This window comes from Tachysurus vachellii, chromosome 20 (assembly GCF_030014155.1).
Source record: "Tachysurus vachellii isolate PV-2020 chromosome 20, HZAU_Pvac_v1, whole genome shotgun sequence".
NCBI classification, from domain to species: Eukaryota; Metazoa; Chordata; class Actinopteri; order Siluriformes; family Bagridae; genus Tachysurus; species Tachysurus vachellii.
In genome coordinates, this window is record NC_083479.1 from 11585123 (window position 1) to 11600643 (window position 15521).

Here is a 15521-nt window from a genome sequence, read left to right on the forward strand (position 1 = left end):
AATCTTGAATAAAATAATTGATAACTAATAAGAATAGACATAGACTATATAACAGATATTAGTTTTAATATTATGGGTTTCAAAATATATTTTAGAACACATTCATCCCATCATGAGAAATATTACACACTTTTACCTGTATTAAAGATATTTTCACTTCCCACTACATTATTTTATGAGTATAACTGTGACAATCATGGATTATTTGTCCACAAACTCTTTTTATTATCAAATTCTATTTTAACATAAGGGGAATTTTATGGTATTGACACACTGAACATATTAAATTATATCTAAATTGATTAAAAAGCAGCAATTTCAAATATTTTCTGTGAACATTGTTAGACTAGAGTATACTTTATTGATCTTGAGCTCTTTCCTTCCTCCCCACCAAGTGTTTCTCAAGTGAATTATTCTTGGGAATTGAATAATTAAGTTATTCTGCTTATTTCCTTTCCGAGAACCAACAGTCATCGCCTTATGACAGTGTCCCTGCATGGATAACCTATAAAACATCTTCACTATGTCATATTCTTCATATTTTCTTGTCAAGAGGTTGAGAAAGTTACACTAAGTATAGATCTATATCCATTTGTTTCTTACTAATAAGCCTATTCATGTTATTATTAAATCTGCAGTTCCGGTTGTAAGTACATTGACATACTTTTGGTGATGGTAATTTTAGCATCTGACATATTACTATTATATTACTACCCAAGCGCAGATCTGCCTGCTATATACTGCTAATGCTATGAATAGATATCAAAAACACTCTCAACAGTTTTGCTCATGCCTAGCAAGTACAGAATACCCATTATGCATTTTTCTGTTTGTAAAGAATAAGGAAGATGAAACTATTATGGAAACAGCAAATATGGTCATAAATAAAGATCCATCCATCCATTCAATTTCTTTAGTGCTTATCCTACACAGGATCACAGTGAGCCTGGAGTCTCACAAGTCAGAGGACACCCTGGATAGGTCCATCACAGGGCACAATCACCAACCCACACTCTCCTATTTACACACTATAGACAATTTAGAGATGGCAATCAGCCAAGAATGTAACAACAAGCAACAACTTTGGAATGGGGATCCCAACCCCTGAGGTGGAAGGCAACCGTGCTAAATACAAAGAGTCATGGTCACTGACTAGTACAGTAACAATGATTCACTAAGTTCTAGCAAAGTAATTATGACTCATCAGTATTTACAAAGAGCATGAGAAGCTATAAGTCATAACCCCCTGCTCAAAATCTCATCCCTCTGTCCACAAAGTATGTAAAGGAGCTTAAAAAAATCATAATTAAACAAATTTTGTCTCTGACTAACGTTTGTTGCTGAGAGGGATGAGCATGGAACTGATGCACTTTAATTGATTCTTCAGCTGATAAACAGCCAAACAGCCCCAGAGAGTGGCAGATTGGAGCTAATTATACTCACCCAGGCGAGCAATGTTTATTAGAGCACCTATGCAAGGAGAGGAAACGCTCCAGACACGGCAGCGTCATGCAAACTGTCATTTCTTGGAGCTTTGATTAATTGGCATGTGGGTAGATTGGGAAAGGCTCTTGTGATTATAGCACTGCTGTCTCCACAGGGTGGTGGATCGTAGGATACAGGGCAGAAGGAGAAAACATGCTCTAAGCTAGATCAGGTCAAATGAGTTAGTGATAATATTCACTTGCATCAGTCATGTGAAGGAAGCCAAGAGTGTATAATACAGTATGTATTATAGAGAGACATGGATCAGGAGAAAGAGAAATAGAGAAGACAGAGAACAGCTGCAGTGTTATGGCTGTATCCATTTTTAATAGCATTTTATCTCAGTGAGTCCCACAGGGAGAAGCAGGCAGAAGCTCACAGCCTCTTGGCACCAGTGTTTGACAAATCAGTGCTCCCTTTGCTCCTGCTGACGTTTGCTATTGTCACAGCATCATCTTCAGGCCTGTGGATCCAATTACATCTGTCAAAATGTCACCTGCAGCCGGCTACCCCTCACACACACATCCTGCCTAGAGAGCTCAGTCCACTATTTTACATGCAAACAGAGTTCCAATTAAAAGCCTCCTTCCTACCCACGGCTGTCTGTGCCAGAGAGTGCACTGCTCTGATATCAATTAGCCATAATGCAGCTTGTGGAGCACACTGTTTATCCCACGAGCTATCAGGAGAGAAGAATCTCTGTCTGTAAGAATCCAAAGCTACAGCAAAGAAAATATGTCCTTTATTTAGTTCATACAGAACTCTCCAAGTAATTGCAAATTCTACAACTAACAAGGAGTGCATTCCAGAATAACTAAAAGAATAGCTAAGAATAGCTAAAAGGGTCCAGAACTGTAACGTAATGTCAATTTACTGTGCTTGTATGGATGATTGACACAGGGAGAAACCTTAACAGGGTTTCCTGGATTAAAAATGTGCTTTATTTGAAACATGTTACAATAGAAGTCTAAGTGCATTTTAAGGGGTGGTAAAATAATTATGCAAAATACATACACTAATGTACACTATGGCCAAAGGTTTGTGGACATCACACCCAAATGTGTGTTTGAAGTACACAGTTGTATAGAATGGCTTTGTATTCTTTAGCTTAATTGGAACTAAGAGGCCCAAATATTTCACCATAACACTGTTCCTTTATACAAAGTGAGGTCCATGAAGACATTGTGTGCCGAGGATAGAGTGGAAGAATCTAAGTGTTCTGTACAGAGCCCAGACTTCAATCTCACTTAACACTTCGGGTTGAACTGAAGTGCCAATTGCACCCCAGGCCTTACACCGAACTTCAGTGCCTGACCTCACTGATGCTCCTTTGGCATTATAAACACAATTCATGGTTCTGACACAAGGATACCACTTTTCTGAGTGTAATGTATGCAGTATGTAATGTACTGTATGCAGTTTTGATTTCAAAACATTTACTGATATATTTCTTAAGAAATCATGTGTTCTGTCCATCTCTCAGTGCTGAGAATTAAGTTGAAATTATTGTCTGTAGTAATCTCACATACACTACGGATGCATTTGATAGATTAAGTTAAACAAATCTGAAGTATTTATTTAACTTCTTAAAGAAGACACACAAGGAAGATGAATTCAAAGAGGAAAGACTTGATTTATTCAGTGTGTCAATGTGTTTAAACACACAACTGTGACAGTATCAGTTAATGGGCCACCACTCTGACTTACCCGTTCTAGCGTAATTTCTTCAAATTCATATTCAATTTCTGTCCCATTGACCTGGAAGAGAAAAAAAATCCCATTAAGCATTTGCAATGCTAAAGAAATAACTGAAATTAAATATTAATAATCTGAAGCAAGCAACCCTAAAAAATGAGAGGAGCATCTCACACGACTTCACAGCTAATATCCAAATATCACTGAATTATAATAAAGTAATCTGGATGGATTAACTGTTTTTTTTTTTTTTTTGTTTTTGTTTTTTGCAATAAAATATTTTCATTCTCCTCTAGGCATCCAGCTACAGTCAGCTATTATTAATCTAATTCAACATGAAAATCCTTATACTATATTGAATCAATACAATCTAGAATCTATTTATTTATTCCAACAGAGGGTCTCATCTCTATTAATGCTCAGACCTTGTGTAGGACTATTAGCTTTTACGCCCTAGAGATCGTCAGTATCTTACATGTAGTTTCACATATTGTCAATAAGTCAAATAAACAATCATTGTATTGCTCATGCTTTTTTTGACCTTTATTGCCTGAGATCTGCTGTGTGGATGTAGCTGTACATGCAGTACCCAAGCAATCGCTGAAGAGGCTCATCCACTACACAATTCTTCACCTGGAGAGATCCCCAACAAAGCATGTCTGATCCCCAAATCCTACTCACGTAAATAAAGCTATGTATCATGTGGCTTTTTCATAACTTAGCAATTGTGGTTGTTTTTGCATGGTGCAAAGAGACCTGAAGGTGTTGTGGATAGATATATTTATACTATATTCCTTTTCCACAAATGTCAAGCTAATTTTTATTTTTGTTGTTGCCAACAGCTAAAATATTTCTCATGTAGGCATTATTATTGTGCTTACATTTTGCCTTCATACTCCCACACATATAGATGGATGATAAAACTGGATTCAGGGATCTGCTGCACGGAATTGACCTTGTATTCTAATCAGCTGTTGTTCATCTCTCCCCTTGCTACTTGCCATTCAGGGGCTCAAATTACACGATCATCACAAATTTTCTTGATAATTTTAGAACATTTTAGACAAATCACAGGCTGAGAAAATAGCATGACAGCATTTAGCTAGAGAGAGTTGGTGCAATTCTGTAAAATTATTTGCGACAGGGAAATCAAGGCTAAAAACTGGTAGTGTGGATTCAGCAAGAAATCTAATTATTTTAAGTCAACAATAAAAAATGGATACAAAATATATGTGTGTGTGTGTGTGTGTGTCTGTGGCACGCCCACAGACAGCTATTACTACAGTCATAATCTGAACAAATCACTGACCTGCTTTAACACACCACAGGAATCCACCAAATTCAGGTTGTACAACAGAATGACATTTTTAGCTTAGGTGAACCCAAAAACAGAACAGAAACTGGTGAATAAATGAAATGTTGAAAGCAAAGCAGACTAATACATATTTATGCCAAGCACTATGCTGCTTTTTTATTTATTTATTTATTTTTTTACTTAAACACTTTAATGTTGCCTCGCTTCATACAATCACAGCAAAAATCAATTTCATGCATCCTTTTTGGAAACGGATTCATTTGTACACGGTGAAGAAAAAGACTTTCAAGGCTTTCAAGGGCATGAGCAATAAGCAAGAGCTGATTCTTGTGCAGACTACATCTAAGCTAATGAGAAAGAAAGGACAGGGGAAAAAACAAAGTAGAAAAAAGTGAAAGAGCAAAGGATAAATAGCACCATTTACTAAATCAATGGTTGGTATGGAACGATATTAAATCGAAAATGCAGTTAGTAACATCAATCAAAGTAAGTAAGGAATGATAATGATCAACAATATATAGAAAAAATAATCAATGAAAGTTATATTTTTCTATAAGAACAATTTGCCATTGATTTTATTACGATTATTTTATTTATTCTTGTAAAACTCCCTCACCAGCGCTGCAATTTTCTCTCTTTTGTTCTTAAGATAAAAATCTCAGCTTGTCATGTTACCAAGAAACGAGAAGTCAGCCATTACAGCCAAGTTATAAAGACATTCCATCAATGTTATATACTGTAAGTGTCTCTTTACTGAAAGCTTCAGCATACCAATATTAGAGGTTTTTACATTTGTATATTATTATTAGTAATAATTTTACTGTCACGCATGTGCCATCCAAGTCCATGTGAATGAGCTGTTATTATAGAAATAATAATGTATTATAATGTATAACATAAACCTATGATTTGCCTTGCAGCTGGCACTATGTTCAGAGCTGCTAATATAGCAAATTAATTCGACAACTTGACCAAGAAAATAAAAGATAAATAATAAATAGAATTCAGCATGACTGTCAGTAAAAACAGCATTAAACTATAGCTTAAGTGTCATCTCATCCCACCAGCAGCTATACAACTTAAAGTCCTTTACAAAACACATACTGTATCGTCAGCCAGGTGTCACTGAATCTTACATCCAAATCTAATTAGGTATTTTGAAGAAAATTTTAGTTGAAATTTGTGAACCAGTTTCTGTTTGCATGTATTTAAGTTGCTGTAAATATCTGTGACACTGTTTAAGTGTCTAGTTTAGATTATTGAGTCATCCAACTTTTTTGAGCGTGTTATTATTGAGGACACCAAGCTTTTGTCTTGTTCATGGCCCTGCAGGCACATCGGTCTGGCACCATCTCATCAGAACAGATGAGGAGGAAAACGAAAAGCTCTCGAAAGCCTCCTGCTGACTCTGAGGCAACACACTCTGATCCGCCATCAGCACACAGAGCTTAAGAGGCACCAACATCATCAGTGACAGAGTTGTAATTGATAGATGAATCCCCAAATCTGGCAGATCACCAAACATTTCTTATTATCGTAACAGTAACAGCAGTGCTGAAAAATCGGAAATATGGTGCAGACATATACAAAGTCTCCTTGTTATGCAGACAACAGACGGTGAGACAGGATAGGGAGTTGCTTTCCTTAATGTCAGGAAAACACGGTCCTTATGTCTGAGCCGCTCTACACTAGAGCAGAATTACCACGGCTCAAACCTAAAGCCTGGCTCACATCAGCAATGCTAAGTGGTGCTTTTGCCGGGTGCGTCCTTGGGGAAAAATGTTTGTGTGCTGTGGCTCGACTTCAGCTGCAGAGGGGAGGAGAGATCCATCCAGACTGCAGGATTACACAGGCTCATAATAAAGTGGTGAGTCACAGTGAATGTGCCATTTACAAAAAAAAAACCCTGCACATTCATATTGAGAAATCATTGCATTCTAATAAACACGCTTACTTTCTGCAGTTTCACGAGATACATTCACAAGAAATAAGTTAGTGTTAATGTAGTGTCTATCGATCTTTTGTGTGTCTGTGGATGTGTGTTTATATCTACTGCAATGTACAATCATTAGGGCATTTTCATACACACGGTCACTACCAAACATCCAGGCCAAAAAACAGGAAAACTCAGAAAAAATGTAATAATATTCAGTGAAACAGAACTAAGCGCTTTCATCATAGTCATTGAAACCTCCTGTGGTCGTAGTGACACACAGAGGAAAGTTAAACATTAGCACAGTCTCTCTGTCAGTCTGAACTCTGACTACAACAAGTCCCACACCATTCACATCCTCTGCATCAGGACCATTCATTTAAAACAAAGCTTAATTGCATTTGCTTGCTGAAAATGCTGTGCTGACTGAGCAGAGAGGGCTAAGAGAAATCAGACATCCAGGAAGTTCAAATCTAGACAGAAACAATTTGTTACAAAAAAAATTCTCAGAGGTTGGAATAATAGTTCCCATCCACATTTGATTAAAAATGCATTCTGTCAAAACCCCACAGAAACTAATGGTAGGATTAAGGATTTTGTATTTTTCTATAAAATAATATTAGATAAGAAATATTTCTTCTGAGATCTATACAAATGTGCAATACAATTTCTACATTCATTCATTCATTCATTTTCTACCGCTTATCCGAACTACCTCAGGTCACGAGGAGCCTGTGCCTATCTCAGGCGTCATCGGGCATCAAGGCAGGATACACCCTGGATGGAGTGCCAACCCATCGCAGGGCATACACACACACACTCTCATTCACTCACGCAATCACACACTACGGACAATTTTCCAGAGATGCCAATCAACCTACCATGCATGTCTTTGGACTGGGGGAGGAAACCGGAGTACCCGGAGGAAACCCCCGAGGCACGGGGAGAACATGCAAACTCCACACACAAGGCGGAGGTGGGAATCCAACCCCTGGAGGTGAGAGGCGAATGTGCTAACCACTAGGCCACCGTGCCCCCCAATTTTCTACATCTAAAGGTTAAAATGTGGGTTCAGAGATTTTGCCTGTCTAGTCAAGCCATCAAAATTGGACTAGTTTTAAGAAGCCTTGGGAACACGTTGGTGAAGAAATCAAATAATTAAAGGGAAGCTAAATGAAGACAATATCAGTTTAACGAAAAATGTTTATTTTAACAGAAAATCTGTCAGACAGTGTTGTGACTCTGCTATGTTCAGCTACATAGTTAAATGTAAGTTAAATGTACTTAAGTTTCTTAATCCATTTATTTATTTATTTGTTCAGAGAGTGAGTAACTTTAAGCTACCTAGCAGCTCTAATGACAACACCTTAATCACAATAACCAAAGGTGTAATGCTAGCCAAATAGTTAATACTAGTAGCTAGGTAAATAGATCCAAAGCACAAAAACACATATTTACACCAAACAGAGAACAATGGCATGTGGGAGTAAACTTTGCAAGTGCATGATTACTGTTCTTTATTAATCGTCTTCAAAATGTTTGATTGCTTTAGTAATCACATTATTGTGGACAGGGTTTGGAAATATTTATTCCAAATGAAATCATGATGCTTGTTATGTTTTGTCTTAAGTTAGATTTGTCATATATACTGAACCATTATTCTTTTAAAACATTAAGGAACACAATACTATAATATAAATTTGTAATGAGAACCAAAATATGTACTTCAGGATGCAAACTATATTAGTGATAATAAAAATACTTATAATTAATAAGTAATAGTGTCACTCTATATTAAGCCCACCTGCTATTTTCTTTTATCATCAAAAATGTATATTTAGTGATCTGTCTTTCCCTTCAACTCTATCATTCATTCCGGTCTCTCTCACTCATCCCTAGTGCATTTGTTTTTACTCACACTTTATCCAAATTCGGTCACCTCCCTCATGGCTGCCAAGCAGCACAGAAAACAGGCATTCATGTCTGATGCTGATGAGGGAAAATCTCTGATGGTTATCAGAAAGCTTCAGCTTGTAACCCATTATAACACAGCATCCAGTGATACTCTTTTATATAGAGTATAGATCTCATGTAATAATTATCTGAGAGAACTCATCATATATCGAACAATGTCATGGATATGCTACTAAGTAAGCCAAAACTCACTGACACCATAACTCTGTGTCTCACATTACACACTAGGGGTGTAACGCAATACCACTATTTGTATATGTAGCCTAGCACTCTGTCCTGTAAAACACTGGAAAAATCCCAGAGGTTGTTTTTGTAATCCTGCTCACACTATTAATTTTTATTGTAAACGCCTGCTACGTTTTCTTATGAATTCTGTTTGAATTTCTCAAAATATAAACACACTATTGACCTAATTTGAACCCTGAGCAGAAAGTTACTTAGGATGAATGAGCTTCATGTAAAACACTCTCACACATACACCCCATGGAATCTCATTCCCGATACACACCTCTAGTTTCTGCCAGATGGCCTTAGCTTTCTTAAAAAACACAATAGTGTGCCTTCTATTCGTAACTGCAAATGATTCTTCGTATTTATTATGGAAACTAATACCATTACACAACATGAAAAAGAAAACATAAAACTGTGAAACTCACATAAGGTACTGACTCCAGAGTGTCTGTGTTGACTATAATTGGTGCTGGGCTTGCCTGTAAGAAAGAAAGAGACATCAGGGTAGGTTAGCCATGTAAGACCTGTCCTAGTTTCTATTAACGTGTGCTGGAACGCTTCTGTGCGGAGATGAAATAGTCATGTCAGATTTACTAACATTGCCCCAATACGCCAAACACAACTCACACAACACACTGAGCTAAAACACACACAATCAGAGGTGAAAAGAATGATGACATTACAATGTACACAGGAACAGTTGCAAACTGAAAAGCAGAAAAAAAGCATGACAAAACAAAAACAAAAAGAAATTTCAGTCTAGACGATATTTAGTCTAGTTGACATTTTTGTGTTCGCTTTGTTTCAAAACACAAAGATCCCTCTGTTATTGCTGGTCAATGTTGATTTTGGTGCATCGCTGCACAGATGCTGGTTTTAATTACACAATTCATCCTCTGTAGCTTTCTCTTACACACACACACACATACATACTCACACACACATATGTATGCATAAATAAGTCTAATATTTATCTACTACATCTATAATATGTGAAATGACCTTTTTCACTTTTTTCCCTTAAGTCTAATTGCGGAGATTGAACTTATTTGTAGATGCTGTAGTGCTCAGATTTTGAATAGTGCTTTGTATGATGTTCAGTAATGTTTATATCTTAGATAAATCTCACTTATCGTTAGACTAAAATTGTATAAATATACAATATACAATAATAATTGTATAGACGCATTATAACCATTTTATACAGTCGCTAATGTTAAAACAGCTGAACAACTGCTCTAAGAATTCCATTATGTAATAAGCAAATGTGGTCAAATTCTTGGCCATAACATTCATAAATTCTGCTCATGAATATAAATGAATAGGTCAAGTCTGTTTGAGGTAAAATGTAATAACATTCATTATTGTACAAATAGTCAAATAGTCAACATCAGTTGACTCTTATGATTTCACACTTGAGAACAGGTAAAGCTGTCAAGTTTTCCTCATCAAGCCTTAATTTTAACATAAACTTGTCCTGAGATGGGGCTTGATTACAGTACAAACCATCCTGGTCTACACACACACATACACACACACACACACACAGAGGCTGTGAAGAACATTGGCATTCAGAGGTGCCACAAAGCCTATAAGACCCAGGTGAAGAGAGTGGCAGCAGTGCTGAGAGAGCAATCGATGCCTGAGGCTGAGACTTCGCATGCTGACTGCACAAGGCTCTGACTACATTAATGAAGGCCACAAGAGCTACTGCTTCAATCACAGACACACAGAGAAAGAGAGAGAGAGAGAGAGAGAGAGAGAGAGAGAGAGAGGGGGACAGTACAGCAACACAGCAGGAAATTAATTAAGAGCTTCTGTTGCATCGATGTGGTCTGATGAAGACACACACACCCACACACCTCTTCATTTAAAGAGTCTGCACACACAAGAAAGCCTTTCATCTCCCACTTCAGCTTTGTCTCCCTGATTGAAAGAGTGCTACATTAAAAGCTTCACATGTGCAATGACATATAGCAACTACACCGTGTTTTATTGTACATCATGTAATAAAGCCACAAGGGGTGCAGTACAGCTGGTGATAATTGCAGTAGTATATCAACAAATGGCAATTTTGCTCACTGAAAAAAGAAACCCTCATAAGGCTCAGGCAAGCCAAATCTGTGTATTATGTCTCTACAGGACCAATAAGAGGGACTTACCCACTGACTAGCCTATGCCAAACTTTAACACTACAGTATGTCAAGACTAGAATCATCATCCTGTGAGTTAAAACAGATCGCAATGGCTTTGGAAGAGTGTGTGTACAACACACAGGGAGATTAAACATCAAATGCATGTAGATATAGACCTCATAGAAAAGATCCTGGAAAGTTCAACAGTTTAAAATATTATACAGTACGGATTTAAAAAAGTTTATGACTGACTCTCTAGAACCTTGTTAACAACTCAGACCTTAGTTGGAGGTCTAACACTTACATTAGACTTCATCGTACTACAGAGGCCACAGTATGCAGTGCTTAAAAGACTGCATTTAAGCTCTCCTTATGTAAGACATACCAATAAGTACTTCATAGCTCTGATAGTCACAGTAGTAAACTTTAGAGTTAAGCAAATCCTTAAAAAGGTGTAAATTATAATCATGCTCTGTGGAACAATTTTTGTAAGACCTTGCAACCACATGCAAGTCAGAATCTTGACTGTAAGCTGACATTTTTGGATGTAATCAACAAACTAGCTTACACTAAAGAGACAGTAGGGTAGAGAAGGGGTGCAGGCAAATGAAGTGTGTGTGTGTGTGTGTGTGTGTGGATGCAGAGTGGCTAAACCACAGCAATGCTCAGGAAGAGTTTGAACACACTGTGAATGATTTCCCCAGAGTTTACAAGAGCAAGCAAATCAGGGCAGAACTCCCTCTCTAAGACCTGTTTTACTGTTTAAAGTGGTTATTACACTGGTGCTGTTCTGCTGTTTAGTGTTTTGCTAAATGTGCAAAATCTCTTTATAGAATTTTTTTCCATTTTGCAAATAAAGTAACCAGCTACAAACACCACAAGAAAGCCATGTGTGCGATGACTAATCATAAACACAACTCACCTCTGTTTTCGCTTATTTGGGAATTTCTTACAAAATACATGCGGGAGAATATAATCTGTTCAAATACGATATGTTTGTAATAACCTCATGCTTTTGATAAATTTAGCTTAGCGAATCTTAAGTTGTTTGGAGCAATGGCACCCAATCCCATTCCTGAAGATCTACCACCTTGCAATGATTAGTTACAACACACCTGGCCTTAATATTCAGGGCTGGATTAACTGGATGAAGTGCTTAGATTAGATTAGTGAGCAGGGCTGGGAAACCCAAAACAATGGCAATCACACTCCAGACTGAAAGCTGTGGATAAAGAGTCATGCTTGTGATTAGGACTTATAGGTGTTACTTGTGCATGCATAATTTATATCACAATAAATGTTTTGTCAGAATAGTTATCAGAAAGCCTGCAACACAGTATATTGTCAGACACATTGTGCAAATCCTCACATCAAATCCAAAAGAATTCTTAATACCGGCTTCAAATAGGGATTAAGAGTATTTTCGGATAATGAATGTTAAATGCATTTTGGGTGACTCGGGAACAAATTGCAGCTGCAGCTCTTGTTCTAGGTTACTGCACTTAATAATTCAGGCCAGAGAGATTCTATACATAGAGCAACCAGCCTCAATAATACACAAGTACATGCCCCAATGTTACAACCCATCAGTAACACAATAACACAGCAAGAATCAGTGTGTATACAAAGAAGTGGGAATCTGATTAATTACAACCCAATTAGAAGCTGGACAAGGTTTCTTTACGTGTGCAGACGTTCAAACATCACCTACATGGCCACACATAATCAGCATGCAACCCACGAACCACTATCCTGGATTCCCTGACCAGCTTCCATACATCAATCTGAGACTCATTCAGGATGAGACTCATTGGCATTCTGAACATACTGTAGATGAAGCAGCATGAAATACCAGTTTAAATGGGGTCCATATTATCATAATCAAGGCATGTATTGAAGACAATTAGCTGGGTTCAGGTACAAGAAACACTTCTGATGTATAATCACTAATGGATTGATAGGAAATTAAGCATGAAAGCATGGATGAACCAAACACGATCACGGCAGGCACGTGAAATGTGTTTGTGTTTGGAACAAGTACGCATCTCCACTGCGATGAGGTTCGAGGCTAGAGCACACCAAAGAGGCTAGAGAGCTCACCCAAACATGACTGTCACTACTCAAGCCAACAGAAACACACATATGGTATACACCATACCCAGTCCTGATCTGGTCATTCACTGAACTCTTAAAGACATACTGTAGTTTGTCATTTTTACAGCCCTTTGTTGCCTACTATATCAAATGCATAGGTAATGCAAAAATGAACAAGCATCACTGTTCTTCTAAACAAACTCACTGTATTTTTGCATACTGCCTTTTAAGAATAAGTGAAAATGCTGAGCTGCTGTGCTTAGTCTGGAGGCAAAGATTGTTTCTGGGATTTGTTATGAGAAGCAGTTTAGTACAAGTCACACATTCACATGATTAGAGTGACATATAGTTCTATGGTTTAAAGTAGATATAGAAATCTTATAGAGGCAAGCGTTCAAAAAGATTAGACAAAGACACAGTTGGCTTAATCTAGTTAGTTCTCAGAAGAAATGACCATCACCTGTAAAAATGTGTTAATACAATCAGCAGCACAGAGTACATAACACATCATTGCACAAAATTGCTGTCTACAAGATTACCAGCCCAGAGCACACTTCTTTGGCATGCCGACAACTGAGCCTTCCTCTCTCCCTTTTCTTTCCTACTTTCTTCTTCTGTCGTTTCCTCTTTTTTAACCTACATCCATCCTCCACTCCTCTCACACTCCATTCCAAAACACTCTTACTTCTTTACCTGGTACGTTTCACGCCAAGCATGCTGCGCACAGCTACACTCGGACCAGCACAGGTCGCAGCTGCCCCCCTTGGTACGCAGCATCATGTTTCTGCTTGGGCTCCTCCATGAGCCATCAGAGCGTGACGTTGTGAGCCTGGCTCGCTGCCGTGGCATGTTTGGTACAGCCGGGGCAGAAGACACAGTGTATCCGCATCCACAAGGAGTGTCGCCCTCTCTGGTATGCATCTCCAGACAACAGCTCTGCTGCTCAGCCAGGTGGGCAGTCATTCTGTCCACACTCTCTTCCCCCCTCTCTCTCTGTCTGTCTCTTCCAGTTTCTGTGGTCGTTTGTATTCAGGAAGCAGCAGCAGTTGAGGACGCACAGCTGCAGTGAGTGCCTCTCCTCTGAGCTGAGCTTTCTCACTCTGCACTGACTGAGAGTGTGTGTGTTTGTGTGAGTGTATGCGTGTGTGGGCCAGTGATCAGGAGAGAGAGAGAGAGAGAGAGAGAGAGAGAGAGAGAGAGACTCTGTCAATAGATCTATCTATTAATGTATCACTATACAGCTAGATAGCCAGTGCACCTAATGTTCAGGATACACATTTTTGAATGATCATATATTATTTTTGACATTATTTTGACATTAACATTGCTCCAGTCCTACAGCAACCAATTTTATTGAAAATCTAACAAAAAATCCTACCTATCCCAACAATGTATTGGTGCAAATGCAAACACAAATAAAGTTAAAGGTTGATTTACAGTATGTTGGAGTGATCTGTCTCTGGAGTGTAATGAATCATGCAGATGTGTACTGCTGGCCAGTCCTGCCACAGAGCATTTCTCCACCTACTGGCTACAGGCCCACACTGCAGTCCTGTTACATTCATAACAAATCTCCTACAATTACATTTTCTTCATTATGAAGTCCAGGCTTTATGAAGCTATAAATGGAGTGTGATATGTTCTAATATGCTGTGCAATAATAATACAGTAAAATACAATAATACTCATATATAGACACAGAAAGTACAAAAGTTTTTTCTTAATTAATTAATTTCTGCAGTGACCATTTTAAGATTCCTCTAAGATGTAACCATAATTCTATATAACATAAAAGTTATACATTTCTGGACAACTCTAATCAGTCATTAGTTTAACTTTGGTCTCACAAACTTTTTCCATTGGTTTTTATGAAATTCTAAAATCACTTGGCTTGCCAGATTCTTTGTAATTCCATCCAGACCGCCATTTACCCTGAGGGCAGTAAGCAGAAATACTATGGTTTTGGACAATGTGTTAGTTGATACACTAAATGGTGTGTATGTGTACATGGCTGATGTTTGTGGTAGCTACATATTTGCAGCAGAACTTACATAAGACCTGGAGAACACCTAATGACAGGCTAATAAATAGAAAAAGTAAGAGAAGAGCAAATGTTTCTGTTCTGATCTCCAGCATAAAGGCAGCACTTGTCATTCGTGATTCCGGTGAAAAGAAATTCTCTTTTATATTGCTTCTTTCATACTGTCCTCTACTGAGGCCTTGCAAAAACTAAGTACTTTTTTTTTTATCAGATCGTGCTGCATTTGATAAAAAAATATGAATGAAGTTGCAGGATATTAATGTTAGCACAAGCTGTAAATACAGACTATTGCAAACAACAGATAGGACTATATTTTATGTTCAAAATCCAATAATATACTAGTAGTTTACAGTATGTACCTATGACACAATTTTTGAGACTTTTAATTTGTCACACTTTTATGTCTTAGGCCTGATTATAGCATTGTTTTCAGTTTAAGATACAACAAAAGTCTAGTCTTTTGGTCAATATGGTCAAAATCCACCTATACAGTTCCTTTTTTTTACTACATTAAAATATCTGTATTTGTATTTTATGATTCAGTTGATATTTAATACATCATAAAAAATATAAATTAATGGTATAACGATTTTTATTTCACAATCGGTTCCTTTCAAG

At 37.6% G+C, this 15521-nt stretch overlaps 1 protein-coding gene across 19 annotated transcripts in view; it reads right to left on the reverse strand.

Annotated features, from left to right (window-relative positions):
- Positions 1–15521, reverse strand: part of dlg2 (discs, large homolog 2 (Drosophila)) — a 194733-nt gene that overhangs the window by 56147 nt on the left and 123065 nt on the right. For 16 of the 19 annotated variants that reach the window (XM_060895353.1, XM_060895369.1, XM_060895364.1 and 13 more), the window contains 2 exons: positions 9059–9112; positions 3193–3243 (listed from right to left, as the gene is read on the reverse strand). In XM_060895353.1, the coding sequence (XP_060751336.1) occupies positions 3193–3243; positions 9059–9112 (105 nt within the window). Of the gene's footprint in view, positions 1–3192; positions 3244–9058; positions 9113–13555; positions 13943–15521 lie in introns of those variants that run through there. The other 3 variants (XM_060895357.1, XM_060895372.1, XM_060895371.1) reach the window with 2 other exon arrangements.